The sequence below is a fragment of the Poeciliopsis prolifica genome, unplaced genomic scaffold (genome assembly GCF_027474105.1).
Source record: "Poeciliopsis prolifica strain line A6 unplaced genomic scaffold, Auburn_PproV2 SCAFFOLD002, whole genome shotgun sequence".
Classification (NCBI taxonomy): Eukaryota; Metazoa; Chordata; class Actinopteri; order Cyprinodontiformes; family Poeciliidae; genus Poeciliopsis; species Poeciliopsis prolifica.
In genome coordinates this window covers 7,950,933-7,972,193 of record NW_026562377.1, presented here as the reverse complement: position 1 = coordinate 7,972,193, position 21,261 = coordinate 7,950,933, and the positions used below count along the sequence as shown (strand labels likewise).

General features: G+C 36.3%; 1 protein-coding gene across 1 annotated transcript in view; it reads right to left on the bottom strand.

The window, feature by feature from the left end:
* brinp3a.2 (bone morphogenetic protein/retinoic acid inducible neural-specific 3a, tandem duplicate 2) overlaps positions 1 to 18,785 on the bottom strand; it is a 58,028-nt gene extending 39,243 nt beyond the window's left edge. Inside the window, 2 exon segments of the mRNA XM_055057611.1 lie at positions 1,185 to 1,550; positions 18,141 to 18,785. Of these exon segments, the coding sequence (XP_054913586.1) occupies positions 1,185 to 1,405 (221 nt within the window). The 5' untranslated portion in view covers positions 1,406 to 1,550; positions 18,141 to 18,785.
* Positions 18,786 to 21,261: the final 2,476 nt, after the last annotated feature.

Below are 21,261 nucleotides of genomic sequence, written 5' to 3'. Positions count from 1 at the left end.
GTTTGTTAACCTAACTCTGACTCTAGTAAACTTCTAAGGCCTTCACAGTACAGCTATATTTACACTAGAAACTTATACAAATTGACAAAATGTAACATTTGCAACTTCTGATACTTCCAAAAATCTGACAAATGGCTGTTTTGAATTTTGTTAGAGTACTAGAAGTAAAGAGTCTGCATTTGCATGTGAGCTGCAGTTTTTGGATTTTTAGATTCATTTTGTTTTATAATAAAAGTCAAAGGGTATGAATACTTCAGCAAGGCACTCACAAAAAATCTAAATAGTTTTGCAACAAACACTCATTGATTCATTTGCTACTGTGTTATTATACTGTACAACGTTATGAGAGAAATAGGTCATTAGACAAAATGAAGAGTGGAAAGATTGGGGTCCATCAAAGGACAATTTCCTCTGTTACACTTTTCAAAATATGTATCAGTGAGATTATTCAGTGTTTGGTTGTACTGACCCATAAGAGCCTGTGCTATAGTTCACTTTTTGCTTTTGGTGCAGTCATGAGTCCACTTGGCATTTGCATATGCATTCAAGCCACAGCAGAGTTCATTTAGCCGGAGCAAAACCTAGGTTTTCAGGTGGACCAGGGTTTGCTCTTTTGGTCTACATCAGAGTTCAATTGTTCATTCAAAGCTCCCCAAACAAAGTAGACTTTCTAGGCAAATGAACTAGTGTTTCATTAAAGTGAACTAAAGCAGGGATGTCATAAATGCACCCCAGTGGAATAATGCAGAATGACTCTCACTCCATATTACTACATTGTGCCACCTTCAGAAATATTTTAGAGTCTTTGTCTTCAGTGCCTATATATTTTTCCTTTTCATTAATTCAAAAACATAACTGTTTTAAAAGAAAGTCTCCTACCTGTCATTTCCACATTTTTATTAATCAAATATGATAGCTGGAGGGTTTCAGAAATGAATAAGTTGCTCTGATTTCATATTTCCTGCAAAGACTATGATTAAGAAAAACTTGTATGAATACCAATGCTTACTGATACACTGATGTTGAAACAATCTTACAGGCATAAGAACATTTTTCAAGGCAACTTCAAATTTTATTTTGTGAAACTAAAGAGAGAGTTGCTTAATGTCTAAACAAAATGAGGTGAAATATGTGAAGGTGTAGATATATTTAAAGAGGCATTTCATCACATGAGCACAGCTCACCTGTATATTTTGTATCTGGTGGAGAAGCCCTGCCGGTTCTTCTCCACAAAGTCGATGTACTCTGGGGAATGGTGGAACGGCCCCTTATCTGAAAGGAGCCAGTCGAGAGGTCCCCCGGGTTTGTCATTAGGGAGGCTGGCTGGAGCAGCTGTTGCTGTCACGCAGGGTCGTAAACACACCCAGCAATGAAGGCTGAGGCTGATGATGCCCCATAGAGCCATCAGCGAAAGAGAGCGGAAGGGAGGGAAGGAGGGATGGAGACTGGCGGTGATGGGGGACGTTCAGCAGACAAATGCACCCGTCATTAGCTGGCTCGTCCACTGGGATAACCGAGGGACCTGCATCACCTCAATGCCCCCCAAACGCCTAGAAAAATATAAACACACAGTTACCAACAAAAGCAACATGGTAACCAGAAAAGACAGAATACAACCAATAATGAAAAGCTTAAAAAAATCAATTTTAAAGGCATTTCATTCCATGCACAGGATGAAAAGTGTGAGTTGACTTCTCATTAAGAAGTACATTATAGATCATTACAAACTGAATTACGATTAAGAAAATCATTTGTTTGTAATGTTCAAATTTTAGTTTCTACTTTTCATCAAGAAAGCACATTTTGTATGCCCATAAGATAATCAGACTGCTGGATGGAGTTTCACTAAAGCTCCTCAAACCTGAAACAGATAACAGTGCCTAAAATGCTAAAGGTCACAGCAAAAATCTCATAGTCCAACTTCCTGGCTACCAACAGTGAATTACTTATCATTTATTATTTGGGAATTGAGCTGCCTCATTTAAAGCCAAGTTATTTATTCATTTATTTATGTACTGAGCATTTCTTCTGATGCCTGTTTTATAGGATCCTGCTCCTATGTTTAGAAACAAGCGTACACACTTGGGAGCATTAATCTTTTGCCAATCTAAAAAAAAATTGCTATTTAAAAAAACATTTAAGTGTTACTGCTCAAGTGTAGTGTTTGTATAGCTTCAGGTCACTTTGGTAAGCTGCCATCGCTCATCCTGAAGTCTGGAAAGTTTTCAAGTGAGAAAATTTCCATGATTTGAAATAACCAACCTGTTTGGACATAATTCTACACATCCTTCTTGTTTCCAAGAAAGATAGTTTGCTCTTTGAAAAGACATGGTGTGAACACTAAAAGAGCTCCACCCAACACTATCTGATTCTTTTTAAAAGCACAATCGCTAAGCTCATGAACAAAAGCAGCAGGTCAGTTAAGCAGAAGACTGCATGTTAAGTAACTGAGCCCAATAGGTGGGCTTATTAACAAGCTAATATCAGCAAGTTGGACTCTCACTGTTGCTAAACAAAGAGAAGAACAGAAAAAATCATACAACTTCCCATAACAGCAGATTCATTTTAAAAACCTCTACTAATTTTGAATGCCATTTATTCCATATTCTGCTTAAATACTCCACCACTTTGCACATTTGTTAAAAATAGTGAAACAGCCTTTACCTGTGTTTGCTGGTAACACTGACTTTAAGCTGAACTTAGTTATGAGTGAAGTAGAATTTAACACTTAGTTTATTTAAATTTGTTTAACTGAAAAAACTGACTTTCAGCTCTCACTATCAAAACTGTGAGAGCAATATCAAAACTAAAACCATATTAAAACTGTAGTAGTCATTGAATTAAAATATCTCCAACAAAGAAATGACAGACACTTCTCTATCAGTTAAAAAAAAAATAAAAAACTAATGGATCATGTCATGCATTGCTGTTCACTTGCATTTTTGTGCATTGATGATGGTTTTTGAATGTTAACGTCATGAAGCAAATTTCATTTTATCTTGGTTATAGGAATGTTTTGTTTCATACTTGGAGAGTGTAGGCAGGAAGCTGTGAGAAGAAAGAATCCCCTCAATGCATAGCCTGATTTATTTCACTGTTTGTGTGCAAAACAGAGGTTGTTATTGTTCTCAGTTGCATATGTTTAGAATATGCTTCCATTTTATCTTTCTTATAGACAAAATAATTAAAGGAACAAATGGTGCTACTAACTTCATGCCTATTCATTTCACTAATGGCTCAGAAGATATCTCCTTAGCTGTGTTTCTTTCCTAAACAAAGCCACTACATCTTTATTTTTTTCTATAAAGTGCTGCTGGACCACAGCGTCTGTGTGTTTGGTGTGTTTGCTCAGTCTTCTCAAACTCTCATAGTAGCAAATAGCTGCTTACACAAAACTAGGTTCAGCAGGTTTAAAAGCGAATATTTTATTTTCACTGTCAGCACATAACCTTTTGTGTCAGACATTGCAAAGTTAATGACTTGATAAATTTACTTAGATTTTTTATTTAGATTTAGATTTTTTTTTTTTTACCATGTGCTGTTACGCTAAGTTGTATCTAACTGCACCTCAATTGTTCAATAAGAATTGTGCAGACAAGCTGTACATATCAGTCCATGAACTGGATTTGTTTATTTTGTAAAGTGCCTTGAAATTGTATTTGCTCTGAATCCACACTCTATAGAATGAACTGAAATTAGCTGACAGAAAAATGTAACAGATTTATGCACATCTGCCTTAGCAATTTGCACTTTTTAAAATGATTTTTATGGTATTTTCAGATGTCTGCAACAAAAGATATTGCTGAAAACTTTCATATTTTCAAGACATTAAGTGACTTCTGCAGATGCATGTTTGAAAAAAAAAGGTTAAAAATACTACTGACCAAGCCTCGAACGTCCTTGTAAATTTGTCAAATGAAAATCAGAAGCTTATACACTGGGACTGAAAGATGTTGATTCAGCCCTTTCATTACAGTTTTTAATAATATGCCGGAAAGTTCTTTATCCAATTTTAATAGTTTCTGCGATCTCTTTTTCTCTACTTGATGCACAGTAAGGAATCGGCCCCTAAAGAAGCTGTTGCCAACTGAAAGTTGCAGCAATTATAAAACAGGAGGCTCGTCTGTATTTGCTTAGATAATTCCAAATGGCGACTTATTTTTTGGGCCACACAGTGCATTACTATACTCTAAAAAATGTGTTTTGTTTTGTTTTTTTTAAGAGCTTGTATAGCTAAATCGACATTTATAAAATGAAGAGAAATGTCATGCTGTCTGGACAGAACTCACGTCTCGATGTCCGTATTGAGTCAACCAACGCGCGTTGGTGTTTGTATGATCTTAAGTCCAATTACAATATTCTGATGACATTCTGTCAAATTCAGTCAACCATGTGAGTGCTTGTGAGGATAGCACATTTGGAAAATCACCTCACTCAGACAACATGGTTGACAGCACAGATAGTATTCAAACTAGTTGGTGGATCAGAAGAACATTTACAGGTTAAAAATGTTAGATCACCGTTTATTATGTGTTTGTGAACTGTCAGAGAGCGGCACCTGAGTTAATTATTGAAATGTTATTATCACAGAGAACTTTGATTCAGTGATTTTAATCAGATTACATCACCTAGCAATTTGAAAATCAATATCAATCTGATTTTTTTTTTTACTAGAATCAGTCTTTATGAGCATTTCTGTATAAAGCATCTGTTTCACTTGCACACCAAAATATGAAAATGAGAACTAATCCTAAACCTTAATTTCTTTTTTTTTTTTTCAGGAATGTTTTAAATGATGATGCAGTCTTTAGTTTTCTATAAAAATATATACAAAAACAATATTTATATAATGCAGTTTTAGGAATGATTTGGAATAAGTGTAGAATTTTGGGCAGAATTTCCAAAACTAAGTAACAAATCCAAAGATGGAGGCTATACCCTAAGCTGTTGCGGTATTTTGTAGTACATTTGAAATTTGTTGGCCATCCGCTTTTTACCCCCGCATATTGTTTTTATTATGCTTTTTAGTTTACCCTACAGTTGCTTTCAAAATAACAGCAACACTTTTCTAAACTCTGACAATGTAATTGTGATGTGATGATCCCTTCATTTTGTTTAGTTGGGGGCTTGTTGGTCTTTACTTTACAGACTAATAGCACCATTATGTAGCACAGTCACGTTACCATGTTACCTTAAGTTGGTATAAGAATACTGCATATATCACACATGACTTAAAATAAATTTGACATTGCAAATTTCAAATTTCAAACCGGGTTTCCGTCTCTTTAAGAAGCTCGTGTTCTTTCCAACTCTCCAGCTTTAGCTAATTGCAGCTACCGCTTGTCTTGAGCGCTCAAGGAGCGGAGTGGCAGTTATGGGAAAGTGGCAGAGTTATGGTAAAGTGGCAGAGTTACGTAATGCGTAACTCTGAAGCTCAGTAAGGAGACTGTAGCTCCGGAGAGGAGATTTGTTGAAAAGGCAGCGCTCAGTTACCCCACTCGTTTCTTTATCCAGAGTGGTTACCAGTGGAGATTTAAGTATTTCTCAAACATGCATGAAAGTATCAAAGCAACAATCCAGGTGTGTTTTAGATGAAAGAATAACATCATAACATGATGTGAAGCTCAAAAAAGTCAATTTTACATTATACTTTAAGGTGTAGTAAGTCTGATTTTAATTGGGTCTATCAGTCTGTATTCAGAGTTTTTTTTTCCATTGGTCTAATTTAAGAAAATATGAAAGGTCATGTCATGTTTTTACTAAATATAAGTGGAAAATCATCATAAATAATAAAAATAAAGGCTTGAAAGCTAGCCTCTGTGAATAGTTAATTCTTACTGAAATACATAAACTCTGCAATAGTATTAAAATTTATTGAATATGTCTGTCCTTGCTTCAACCCTGGCCTTTTATGGACCTGGTTTTCTTTGTAACCATTTTGTTGTTTTATTGTTGGTGTACTCAGCATTGAATATTTTGATGTCTGGATTTGACAGCAACAAAAGCAGCATGTAACACCTTGCTTTTTTATTTACCCTTTGTACATCACAGATAAGACACAATAAAACAAGCTGGAAACCTAAAATATGCCATCGTCTTTTATTTTGTGATACAATCAGCTTCTAAATCGACTCTATTTGTAAGGGGCATGCATCATTAACTTTCACATGGCTAGATATTTTAAAAAAAACTAAAAAAAAGGACAACCATTACATATAATATTTTCCTTCTCACTGTTGAAAATTAAAAGAAAACAAACCATTTGTTTTTCTCACGTTACATCAGTAAGAGATACAAAAATGATTCCTGGTATCCAAGAACACCATGCCAAAAGTCAGGGTGACAGCAAAATATTTTGGAATTGTTTTGCTGTAGAAAAGAACTGCTACATTTCACAAGATGCACTGTCAGAAAAATTATATTGCATGGAATTGTTTAAGACACATCTTAAATCTCTACTTGTATGCCTTAAGAATGCAAGCAAATTTGCTAAGTGGCTGTATGAAAACAAGTGCGTATTTTGGAGTGATCTCCAAAAAGCCCTGTTCTCAGCTGCACAAAAAAATTGCAGGCAGACTTGAAAGAAAGGCACCTTGATATCCTGACTGTAGAATTGACCAGTCCTCTCTAGTGACTCCAAAATCCCAAATCTCTAAAAGAGATTTGCAATCAATTATTTGACATTTTTGGTAATAATAATAACAACAACAACAACAACAACAACAATAATAATAATAATAATAATAATAATAATAATAATAATAATAATAAATATTTAAATCCTACCTAGTTTAAACACTTAATGTTAACCTTCAAAACTCTTACATGCTAGTCAATGGATCCAGTGGTATTGTACCCCTTATGAGAGAACAATACTGAACTTTCTGAAAATCAAACAATTTTTAACATTTATACAAAAAGCTTTTCAGATTTTCACAGCATTGGTTGCAACTTGGAATTGTCCCAGATATATCAACAAATTATTTTATTACATCAACAAAAATATAATTAGAAAATAATCCATGATATCCCTTACTTTGTTTTGTGGCATAGTTCATTGGCTGTATTATGTAGAAGAAGAGATTATTTTATTCAGAGTAAATCAGTATTTTCTGAGCACTAAGAACATCTTGCCTGTCTATGATGTTGTACATCAGTCTTCTGAAGTGGATCAAAAGATAACTTACTATAATTTAATTTTTACTTGGCTTATTGCCCCCCACTTATCTTGATTGCATAGATAAGCAAAAATCAAATTGGAAATAGCTTACAGTCAATGAGAAAATACCTAAGGAAGACACATTTGGAAACAAGTCTGCATACTTGAAATTTTGAATTTTTCCTTACTTATAATATTAAACACAGTCTAGGCAATTAAGCACATCATAGAATTTTAAAAGAACAGTTGAAAGAAAAATGATTTTCACCATAGAAAACAACCATATTCTCTGCAATGTCTCCTTAGCTGCATTTTTTTTTTGTGGGAGCAGTAAAAGAGTGAGTGACTACTTTAACAGCTTCTGTTCTCATACTAGCTGTACTGAATAGTTTATTCGCACTGAGACAGAGGGAGATCTGTCTTCCCAGCACTTCTGTTGTCTTCTGCCGTGCTCTCTGTTTGAGCTCAAGTATCTGCCTCTTTTTCAGCATATGTTTCTTTAGCAGTAAAGAGCCACCCTTTGAGTGTATTGTCAAAATCTGACGAGGTTATGGGCAACAGCCTTACAGTATTTATTTTAAGACTAGGTTGCTCTATCAAAATGTATGATAATGAATCAATCAGACAGTGTAGCTACATATATTCAATATTCTGTATCACAGGTAGAAACTTTCTCAGTCTACATTGTGCCTATTGTGTAGAAAATGTGACCTTGCACAAAAGGAAATGTGTAGCATGTTAATATCAAAATACAGCACAAAGGTCACATTAAAACACTCTTTAATCCGATCAGCCCCCAGGCAGCTATCCAAAAGCTGATGCAGGAAAATTCTGCCATGTCTATTCTCATCAACACCTTCTTCCGACTTTTCATAGTCTTTGTTTTTTTCTGGTAATTTCTTCTTCCCTCAAACAGCCCCCATTCCTCCTCTGCAATCTCAAATACCTCTGAAACCCAGTTTTGATTCACATTCGCCACATTTTACATGCTTACTGTGACAGTTTTCCCAGCGAACATTCGGGCTGGTGTAGGTAGGTACAGTATTACATTATTAATCAAATAAAGTTATCTACTAAGCTTTTATCAGCAGACTCTGTTGTTTGGATTTTGAAAAAAAAAATGTCATATTTGTAATCTTATGCAAACACTGCTTTCCATCAATTTTTCTTTAGGCAAGAAAACCCTTAATCTGAAAAAACATATCAAAAGATTGGAGGATAGAACAGGATGGAAATTTCATTTGATGCAAAGCACAAGCACTGGGGCTCCTGTAAAGCCACTCAAATATAATTTTGCACAATGTGTGCCAGCAATAGCCCAAGGCTGTTCAGATATGCTGAATAAAAATGAAAGCCATTTTTTGATGGTGCAAGGCCCTCTCAACGGAGTTATGACAACAGTGCAAATGATGAGAAAGAGATTTCCCAGACACAAATATAATGAAGATTTGCATCCCCTAAGTATGCAGATGCCAGTTCTATTTTCAGTATGAAGCAAAATAGGATGAACTGCAGCAAAAGCAGCTGGGTTTTATTATCCAAACCCTACAAGGGCTATGGTGCTTTGTTTTGTTTGACAGTTGTGAAAACATTATCACAATTACTCTACAAGTAGTATTCAAAAATTTCATTCAAATTATTAATAATAGGAGGTACTCCTTTTGTAATCTCTTTTTCACACCATATTTTTACTACTGGCTCAATTCTTATCAGCAAGTTGTGTTTCTCCTCGAGAGAAATCTAACTTAAAAGTTGTTTCTTCAATCTATAATAACAGACCTACTCAGTATGAGGGTTTACTGCAAAACCTGTGACTTGATGCAGTCAATGTTTTCTGAAAACTTTTTATCAATTGACATAAAAATCGAAACTTCAATGCACTGTTTTATAACTCGAATCAAATTGTATGCGTATTTTTGAATTTATCCTAATGGTTGATTGAACTAATTATATATTTCTGTGTTTTCATTTTATTTGTTTATTTTCTGAATTATCATGAGATGTTTATTGTGAATCAGCTGACAACACACAAAATTAAATTAATTCAGCCAGGACTGACTTTAAATCGATCACACTCTTCCACCTGAACATTTTTGTCTCACTAGAGATAATTGCTCCATATTTAAGATGTGATCTGTGCAGAACTATGACTAGCTGTAATGCTTTTCTACGCCTTTAGTAATATTTCTATTATTAATAATATTATGGACAGGATTACTTGTTGAATTCAATATTACTGTCACTATATGGTTTTGAATACATTAACTATGTAACTTATGTGTATGTAGTTTTTAGTATGGTCTACCATACAAAAATACTGATGAGGACCTCAAGCCTAAACAGTCACCCTTTCGCCACATTAAACCTGAAAATGGGCTTAATGCACAAGAAACCAAGTAAGTGTTGGTTTCTTGTGCAAATTATTATTTTTTTTTCACAAATGTGCATCCATCGTTGTATATCATGCTTTCAAGCTAACATCAGGATTTAAGTTAATGTCCAGCAATTGTCTTTCTAAATTGAGAGTTGACATGTGTTCCCATGCACACCATGTTCAGGCTTGTTATCTGATGAACTGATGGTTTGTCCTGTGTAAGTTATCCTTCAAACACCTGTGTCAAGGTCTTACATATTTCGTCAGGGAAGAGATATCTATTTGGAGGTCTTTCATGTTCCGACATGAAACCGTAGAGTTGGTGTGAAACAAAAGAACATTTATGTGACTCCCAAAAATGTTTCTAATTCTATAACTCCTTACACCCACCATAACAAGAGGATCCATTCAGTGTTCTCTGATGAGAATGTATTAATTGAAAGAAATATTTACTTCATAAAAAATCCCCACTTCCTTGTATTAATTGCAATGTTTTGTCTTTATTCGACCTAAAGGTTCAGCAGATCAATGGCCAAATAAATAAGCTGTTTTGCTCTTGTTGTTTTAATGACATACAGGACTATACGATTGCTACAAAAACAGGCAATTTTTTAAATAATGGTTGAATTTTACATTTATGGACAAAACAATATCAAAACAACAGCAGTATATTGATGGCTAATTGTTGTCAGATTAAATACTGCTTAACCTTCCTCAAAGACAACCTAATTATCACATTGCAACCATTAAAATCATTTCGCACATATCAATAACTATGCTTGCCCATCTAAAAAACAATGTAATCAACCACCAGCGACAGAGCACTTGCAACAGCTCACAGTGTTTTATCAGAAACATTAAACCTGAAAAATGTTCAATCCGCTACTCGTGTATTCTGAAAATGGAGTCAAATAATGGCACTCTGCTAAGGCAGAGCAGCTTATTAGGCTCGCTCTGCACTTAAATTAATTACTCACCTGAAACAACATCAAGCCGAAAGTAAACATCAAAAATACTGGAGAAAAGTAAGCTTAAGTCCAAATGGCAGTCTGGAGCATTCAGTCAGCCCTGACTTTGTGAATGTATAAAATGCCAGTCAGAGGTATATTGATTGAGGAGGGGGGGTTTTCCCAACAGCTGCACATGCTGCACTGGGACATTCGGTTGTAAAAATATCAAATTAACTCTGAGGTGTTTATTTAATGGAAAAATATTCAGCCAAATTTTCTGTCAGTTTCTTTCCAGTATTTTTATATTGTAGAACATATAATTAAGTTCATGTCAGAATTTGAAAAAAGATATGCAGCTTATATATATATATATATATATATATATATATTATATATATATATATATATATATATATATATATATATATATATATATATATATATAAAGCTTATATATAAGCTTTATATATATATATATATATATATATATATATATATATATATATATATATATATATATATATATATATATATATATATATATATAAAGCTTATATATATATAAAGCTTATATATATATATATAAAGCTTATATATATATAAAGCTTATATATATATATATATAAAAGCTTATATATATATAAAGCTTATATATATATATATATATATATATTATATATATTATATATATATATATATATTTATTTATTAACTGAAGCTTGAACAGAAACTTGAGTGTTGCATGTTACTGTCAACCATGTGGTTTTCTTTGTGTTTGAAATGATACAGGCACCTCCTACAAGTGTTAATACAGTGCTAAAAAAGAATCAGAATAAAATATATTGTTTTTTTCATAACATAAAAAATATGTACAGCATATTCTTTAAAGTGAAGAACAGAAATAATAAAATGTGCCCATGAATGATCTAAAGAAAATGTTTTTCCTCGAGGCAAAATGTTTTAAAAGAAAGTCAATAAAATGATAAGATGTTGAGCCAAAGGCACTTTTCATTACAAGCTGTGCTGGTAGTTACACATGGGTTTGACGTGCATTGTATCAGGTTGGCATGTCCTCCGGCAATCTGAGACATCTGTGTAAAAATCTGTTACTTGGTTGATGTAATATTTTCCTTCCAAATGATCAAGTCAAATGCAATAATACATCTTCCAGTTTCAGTTCAAAGGCTGAGTCTGAATTGTTTTTCCAGCATCTTGTGACAAAAAAAGCCTTTTCATTTAATACAATGAAACTTTTCTGAGTGAATTATACCTGACAATTAGGGCTTATCCCAATAACCTTTAATTGATTCTGATTTCTTCAACTCATTTAACAATGTTGTCAGTTTGACAGAAGGAATATCCTAAAAATTTCACCTGCTGGGTGTTTTTTTAAACAACCTGCAATGCTCACAATCAACTGATTTATTTGTGTTGGCCAAATTTTGAAGCAAGTAGCCAAAATTACATGTTTCCTCTAGAGATCAATGCTTGGCTACTGACTGGATTGTCGGACCCTGACTCTCAGCCTGTCTTCAGGAGGTTACAGTAAGCTTGATGAGATGAGGGAACTCCCAAGCTCAATCTGTTTTTTGAAAATTTCACCAGCCGTTTTCTTTAGAGACCGGAACAAAAAAGAGCATTCAGCCTCTGAACATCTGCTCTCTTACTGGAGGATGCCAGCGCAGCGATGGTCACCTACCAGAGCCTTGTTTGTGTGTGAATCTACCTGGCTGTGTGGCTTCTCTGTGTCCATATCCATGACTGGAAGACTAAACCACCGCAGATCGCTTTTGTTTGCATGAATATGTGCAAATTGAAATGAGGCACCATTTGTGATATCTTGCAGTTGGAACACATTAAAAGAAAAACAATGATGGAGAATGAGATGGCTGTGAGGCGAGCGCTTTGTCGGAGGGGATTTGATTAAAATATTTCATCTCAATGTTTTTTTCCAACAGCATCCGCTTTGTAACTTGTCTGCAAGCCAGCCCTTAAACCATCCTCAAAATAAGGAAACAGGAACTGATAAACTTTAAAACTTCCCTTCCGTGCTGACTAATGAGATTTTTGGCCCTAATTAACCCAGTTATCTTCTCTTCTACAACTGTCAACAATACCTCTCATACCAGCACCAGGGGTAAAACACAGCCTTTGTGAAATTCTAATACGATTGCCAGTTGCACTCATCCGGCTGTCATACAAAAAATACAAAGGATGAGATGCTGTGGTGTCCTGGGAGGAAGACTTCAAAGGCAAGAAATGTCACAATTAAAAGTGCTCACATGCCAACTGATAAACACACATTTACAAAGCTGCAAACATGCACTTATAATCATTATATACTAATGGCTGAAGAAAGAAGATATGAATCAGAGATATGTGGATCAGTGGAAGGTCAAATGAAAGTTTGAAGTGTAATGTGCGCGATGTAGCTGTGGGAGGATGGGATCTCTGCGCAAGCAGTTGTGCAGGAATGTCTGCCTCCTAATTGATTTTTTTGACATCTTGAGTTATTGTAGATCCAATTAGCAACAGAACAGATGAAGCCCAGTTCTGTAAGAATGGTGTACAGTGATCTTCAAAGCTCATAAAACTTTCCTGTTTTGTCATGTATGACTGTGATTGTGTTCTGTTCTCTGTATTGTGCATTATTGTGTATTTTGTTGGGTTACCCTTTCTGTGAAGCAGGTTGTGACATCTGTCTGAAAAGGTGCTTGGTACTTATTATTTATGCTGGTGTTTTGTAAAGCAAGTGCCACAGAGGCCTAAACAAGACAAAAAGAAGGAGATATTGCAAACATAAAGACCCGTTATTCCTTTGGAGTAGTGTGTTGCTTTTTTCTCCTTTTCTCCTTTGTTGTAAACAGTTTTAATTTTTGCATTTTAATTTATCCCAAGTACGTTATGTTTAAAACGAGCATATTATAACAGTTTTTATCACGATGAGGGGATTCCTATACATTTTCTTTCCAGCTACAACTATTCCATGTCACCAGAGGTAAATAAATCTACATTGTTTACATGGGAGAATGAATTACATTACTACTGGGTCATTTTTGTGATTCAAATGTTGCAACAAAATCTCAAGCTGAATCTCTAGGTGAACACAGACTGTATACATTAAATGTAAGAGCTATTATTGTTTTGAATTTTTGACAAATTCAAAACAATCTGTTGGAGGCTGCCTTATGTCACGAGCTAATTGTATATGATAGAGTGTTATCTGTGTGTGGGAACTTGTTATAATTACAATGTTATAACATGCAAGCAATAGTATTTTTTCTTAGGATCCTTTTTGAATTTTTTTACTGCCAACACTTCAAGAAGAATTGTTTTCAAATCTTAAATCATTGCAGATCTCTACTGACTAGATTCAGTTAGCAAGAGACAGCCTAACGAATGCCAAAAATATCCTCACACCATTTACACTACTCCCACAAGACATCAACAAAGTTTTCATTTCGGTGAAGCTGTGTAAAATCTGGCCAGTTTCCTGTTGAAAGCACCAAAGACTGACACGCAATATGGTCTTCTGCTGCATTAGTCTATCTACTTTTAGATTTGAAATGTTGGAGGTGGGCCTGTGTACGTTGGTTGTAATTAGTGGTTTTTTAAACTACTGTTGCTGTATCAACTCAATCCAGTCTACAGTCATATTCAGTAAATTAGAATATTTGTCCCCATAGGTTGTTTGCAAGACAAACATACCTTGTGAAAATTACCTTTAAGCAGGTATTAAACATTCTCTTTTTAATCCTATAATTCTGTTTTTAAATAGTTTTAATAGGTCCATTGTAACATTCTAATTTTAAATGTCATGTTTTCATTAGCTGTGAATAGAAAATCATCATTTAACACAAATAAAAGCTTTCAAGCATCCACCTGTGTGTAATCAATCTACATAATGTGCTTGAATTTGTCATAAAGCTCCTGGCAAGAATTGGTGTTTTTGACAAATCTAATGTATTGAATGGATCTGCAGAAATTTTCACTTGATCTCTGACATCAACAATGCATTTTCATGCAGGCCACTGCTGCTCAACGGACATTTTATGTTTTTTGAACTATTCTCTATAAGCATGAGGAGATGGATAAGCATACAAAAGCTTATGCATACCAAAGCATACAAAAACAGAGGAATAGCGATTTCAGAAATTCTCTGCCTAGCCTATCAGGTAACATCAAATACCGCAACACATTTCAAATTACTTCAATACCCATTTCATTTTCACCACATCTATGTAGTTGCAATTTACTGCAATCAATGTGATTGATTAATTCACTATTTTGGTTAATAAACAATTTACCACCTGTAATTAATACAAGGCCCAGTGAGTACAATTCTGCATAATTCCAATTCTCTCCCACAACTCTAATAAGCTTTAGCAATAACAATAACACCAATAAGCTTTTCCAAACGCATTTAACACTTTCTTCTCATAATGATAACGTCTCATCCCCTCTCGTGTTAGAGAAAATTTCACCAAAACACACAGTCAGAGCCACTGCTCTCCCACACTAACAACCCAGAGCAGTATTTGAAGACACAGAGAGCCGCATCAAAATGAACAAGCAGTGAGCCTAGATGCCACACTGTGGAACAGAGAGAATGGAATTATGACATGAGCTGCAATAATAAGGCTTTTTTTCCTGATAAGGATACAATTGCTTTACACAGATGAAAATAATTATTTGGATATTAACTAATTGGAAACTGACAAAGCACATCTAAGTATTTGTTCTTGAGTATAACTGTGGCACCAATATCGGGGTGAAGTAAAAGTAAAGATTAATGTCATGTGCTGTTTGTTCCTGTGGCTGCCATATCTACTCTCGGTTCTGCATAAGAGATGGTATGAGATAGCAGAAAAACCAAAAGCGAGTATCATTTTTGTCAATTCACAGTGCAACTCTGCTGTGGCAAACTGTGTCATTGTGTTTAAGGAGCATAACACCCTGTGCTTTCAAAAAAAATCTAATCTGAGCTTGAAAATGTCAGAATTTTCTTTTAAGAGCTAGAAACTTGACAGTTGACAACTCCCAGGCCAACAGAGAAACATGGTTCAAATAATAAATAAAAAAGCGCTTTCCACATGAAATGGAGACCCGACTGGAAAAATTGGAAATCTAACAAAGAAAATAGAAACTCAATTTTATTGTAAAAGAGATCAAATAAAATAAAAAATGCCTTTGTGTGATCTAACGGAGAATCCTCCATATTTTTATTTATTTTGTTTTCGCAAGTCAAAACTCAGTATTTACCTCTACATGTGTATCGTAAATCTTAGAGCTATTGTGCATAAAAGCTTCAGCCAAAAGCTAAAAGGGGAAAAGGTGGCTTTAACAATTGCAACTCAAAGTGTAAACTTTTTTTATAGTTGCATATAACTGAGCAGCAGAGAACATACACAGAGAGTGGCACTTCTATAAATCACAGTGAATCCCAAATAGATCTCTTCTAGTGGCGGCCTTGTGTGAACAGGGACAAAGGTTCATCTTAAATTACAGGGACCCAGTCCTTTCTCTCTGCTCGTTGCTTGCTTTTCTGTTTTGCTGCTGTTATTCCCTGCTACAATCCAGTGGTCACCAGAAACCACCAGACATAAATAATCAAATAACAATCCTGTCTGTTTGTATATTTTTTAGAATTTCATTTTAAATGAAGTCTACCTAAGCATATTTCACTAAATAAAACTTTTAATTTGCTGTAAAAACACAGTTGTTTTTGCATCTGCCAATCTCCAAAATATGTCTATACAAGCAATTACCAGTTGTCTTAGTCAGAGAGATATTTTAGTTTAGTACTGCAGCTTTTCTTAATACAAACTAATCTATTTTAATGCCCAGTCTATCTCAAGTACCTCAATGAGATTTTTTCTTTCACCTCTTTATAAAGTTCTCCTTTCCTTCCTTTACACTCATATCTTCATCTCTCTCTCCCTGCAGCCACTCTTTTCAATTTTACATTGAAGTAAAACTCGTTGGCTTGCTCATTATCATAAAATAATGGGCCGTGGACATTCAGCATATCCTTACAAAAATTGACCCTGAAATAGACCCCGAACCCCAAAGCTTTTATGACTCCAATATTCTCCCCTTTAACATCTATTTTAAGCTCAGATTTTACCTCAATCTTCATACTCCCACCTACAATTAGACATCAGTCATGGTTAACTTAATTCGAAACATTCATCAGCGGCTGTTATTCACCGCACTGAAGAGAAAAAAAAAACGTATGGGCCTGTCTTTCCAAAAATAAGCTGGAGAAGCCTCTTGCAGAGCATTATTTGTAATTACTTGCGTAGTCTGTGGGAGGAGGCTGGCAAAGCTCCTTTTTGTTTCCTCCCATTTCTTCCTTCTTTTGCCAGCTATCAAACATATAAATGATGCTGCATTCGGCCCTATCAGCCTTCCAACACTAAGCTGTAAGAACAAGGAGCCCTCTAAAGGATGTAATTCCTGCCTCAGGCATTATTCTCAAGTATACATGTGTTCCAACTCAGGCACACGCTTTATGTAAAAGCAGTTTGCTAACTCAGTTGGTCTCCTCTCATGTGTACAGTATATATCTATTTGTCGCCCTGGTAAACAAATAAACTGAGACAAAAGATAGAACATGAACATATTCAACCCAAACTCAGATCTTACAAATTAGTTATTTGATACTCAGGACGTGTGCTGACTGTGGTCTTGCTGACTGACACAGGAAAGAAGGAGACAGTTTGCCTTTCAGGCCTGGATGTGGTAAGGTTCACTGGTCTCCAGGGATAGATAAAGGACACTTGAGAACAGAGAACCAGCTTTGGCACTTCGGTGCAAACTCAGCCAGTGGCAGAGAGAGATGCTGCACAACCCTGTTTTTTTTTATGCTACAAAGCTCTACAAAAACAACAACCCACTTTTTCCCAGTGTCATAAAGTGTCTCCAAAACACAGATTTTATGTGAAGTCAAGTTTAAAATACTACCAACAACACCCAAGCCAAACTGCAATTTTGCCAGGATGATTAATCCTATTTGCTTTCTTTGAGGGCTTTTGGCTCGCTATCACAGCCTCCACTGATGATCTCATGAGGTTACTCTGACTCAGAAACCGCCTTTGAGGGGGACGCTTAAGGGTGAAATGTATAATTATCAAATCAGTTGGAGCTTTATTTTTTTTTTTTTTTGGAACAACAGTAGACTGGTTCCTCTTCACTGCTGATGCTGTGCAACCCCATTTATACACACACATCAGTGTTGGAGATCTGATTCTCCTCAGGTGGAGAATACCAATACACCCTAAGTAATATAGATTAGAGATGTTTCTTGGAAAGGCAGAAAAAGGCTGGCAGTGTTGATGAGGGGTGGGGTGAGGGTGGGAATAGGTAGGAAGGGGGAAAGAAAAAGAATGTGCTCATACAAATCAGGCGAGCAAAGCTTGTGTGTATGCATTTTCGAAGAACCTCGGAAAATACAGAACTTTATGCACATGTGTAAAACTGTAGTGGAGCAAATGTGGACAGCATTCTAGAGTCTCTGCTTATTTTGTGATCAGGAACACAGTATCTCATGCATAAAACCAAACTCCAGTAAACTAAAGAGCAATTACCCAATAAAAAAAAAAGCTGTTTAGACAGTCAAATTTGACACATAGAAGCATAATTACCAGTTACTTACCAAGGTTTGGAACAACACTTAAAGTTCAACTCAGTATGTCCCATTCTCTTGCAGAATCTCAGCGTTATCAGTAATAGGAATGGCAACGAAACTCATTTCAGTGTTCAACAGCCACTCCACAGAGAAAGATGAAAAAAAAAAAAAAACAATGCACGTGCGGGGCTCCGAAAACAGGTAACAGTGATTTGCAAAGAAAGGCAACAACACGGACAGCCGAAGCAGCCTTTGCGGTTCTATGCCAATGACAAACTTTCAGAAAGCACGGCGACTCTCAAGCTTATCCCAGAGCAAAACGAGGTTCCAGGAAGCGGAGGCTTTGACCTTTCTGGGGATAATGACTTTACAAAATGAAATCGTCCAGCAGGAGATGGAGTCAAGAGAAGACACGAGTAGCAGGAGGAGAAAGAGGAGGAGAGAAGGGAGGAAGAGCGAGCCACCAGGCGCGCAAAGGACCTGACGATTAGATTAGAGGGACCCCTAAGTGTAGTTTTTGCGGTCAGGAATCGGTGGGGTCCAGCGTCGGACAGATGTGATGAAATGCAAGGACGTGAAAAGACACTCAAACAAGAAGAAGACTGTGAAATATCCTGTTGCGGATTCGGTCTGCTCCCCGCGTATTGTGCTACTTGATTCGCCTACTCCGCATCGCCGTGCAGGATCCGGATCCTGTAGGAACTGTCATCAGGCGCTCTGCACAGAGCAGGCATGAGCGCCTCAGCTCTCCCCCTGCGCCCCTCTCTCACTTTGTCACATGTTTAAAACACAAGTAGCTCTCTGTAATAGCTGCCAAAGGAGGGTGGACAGAGGTAGGCGACGTGGCTTGAATAATAATAAGCGCTTTGTGAAAAGTCATTTCCATTCCTCGCGTTAGCTGAAACGCTGACCTGCGAGGAAAATGACATTGACTTTAAGTTTAATCTGCCTCTTTTAATGCAGCATTTGATTCTGAAGATCTGAGCAATGAAATTAAATGAATTCCCCTCCTGAAGAATTTCGCCCCCGCCCTCTCCCGAGAAGATGTCAACATTTAAGTCCTTATCTGTTTGAGCTGTCACATTAGTTTGAAGAGACAAAAGGTGTTGAGCATAACGTCTAATCCTCTCCGATCACACCTATGCATGAACCGTGAGTCATTAAGTGGCACTCCAAAGGCTGTCCTGTTCAAACCATCACGCAGCGGCGATGTGGCCACAGAGTGAACGAATGGGGGCTGGCATTTTCATAATGAGCATGACAGTACACATTATAGCTGCTGGGACCAGCGATGTAACCAGGCACATGATTTCATTTTAGATTGCGTTGATCAAAATCACCTCCAGAGAGTGTAGCATGCTGACTGGTCAGGGAGGGAAACTGTTGCCTTTCTAGTGCCATTTCTTTTTTCATTAAAGGCTTTTACAGGAATAATTAATGTGCCGTTAGAGCCAAGGGAAGTGTTGTGTTAGAATTACAGCTTTAAGCCTGTGCATCATTCAGTGACGGACACTTTTTCTTGACAGGTACATTTCAGGACCGCCTGCTTGAAATACACCCAAGATGTTTATCACTAGGCTAATTATGAATAGCCATGGACGAATTAAAAGTGCTGTAGAGAAACTTAGTGAGTTTCTCATACACATAAAGGTCACAGAGGTGCTGTCTAAGGTTCACCTGGTAATTTTTCTGAGCCGGAAGGAAATGGACTAAATCTGCCCTGAAACGACTAAAATTAATCCGTGAGAGCTATCAGATACTGGAGTTCTTCTGTAGGCGCTGCGGCCTCAGTGTGGTGCTAATTAACCCACTTCCCGGTGTGTTTGAGCGGACGTTTAGTATGCTGTGGCGGACTGGAGCTGTCCGTGGTCCTGAAGTTGATTTATGTCGCGTCCCTGCTGAGGTTTGTGTCTCATCCGGCGTGACACAGTCTCCGTTTTATTCTCCCAAGTCCCGGTTCTGATCAGAACGAAGGGGCAAACAGTGACAACCTAAATAAAATTTAAAAAAAGTTGGCAATATATTGTTAATTCAACTATTTTCTCAAGTGAACCCATCCATGTTTGCCACATTAGAAAAATGGCACCACTGTCCCCATCACGGACCATTTATCTTTCATTTTAAGCCATTCCAGGTCGGTGCTTGCTTGTGAGTGCTAATGTGGAAGACAACCAGAAAGATTGAAAATATGAGATTTGTGCACAGCACCTTGCATTTACACCACTCTTTTTTTTTTACTCCAAAATACAAATTGGAAAATTGTGGCATGATGCATTTGCATTCAACATCTTTCACACAGAACAACGCACAAGCTTCAAATGTCACCAAATTACAAAGTGGAGTTCACCTGTGTAATTTAAAAAATTACATAAGTAAACTTTAATCCATTTATGGGTGCCTTTGTTCTGTGAAAGCCATTTGGCTCCTATTGAGATCATTAATGAACAAATAAGATCATGATGCATCATGATGTCGATAAATTTAAGCAGGGTTAAATTATACAACATTTTCCTAAACTTTAATATATTACAAAAAAACTGTTCAATCCATCATTTAAAAAAGTATGGGGAAATTACAAACTCACCAAAACATGGCCATCCACCTAAACTGACAGGCTGTGTGAGGAGAATATGTGAGAGACCTTTGGTCACACTGGGCTGCAGAGCTCTACAGCCAAGTGGGACAATCTGAAGTGGACTTCCCAAGTCTTCCCACATGGAAGAGCAAAAAAGAAGAATGCCTGCCAAAACATTTTCAGTTCATATGAGATTAAAATGCAACTTGCATTTCATTTAAATGCAACTTGCATTTCATTTAAATGCGAGTGACCAAGCCGATGACACACCACTCCTGATATGTTTCATGGTGGAGGGAGCATCATGATGTTTGTTCTTTAGAAAGAACAGAAAAGGTGGACAGGAGTGATTGTAGGAAAGATGTAGCAAAATACAAGGAAATGCTGTAAGAAAACTCAGGAAAGATTGCGATACAGTAAGAGACAATGGAATGTATTTACAGTATGTTAGAATGGCCTAGTCAAAGGCCAAAGCTAAAATGACTTGAGGATGTGTGAAGACTATGTTCTCTACACTAATGCTGTCCTTCCAATCTGACAGATCTGAAGTATTTTACAAAGAAGAATTTGTAA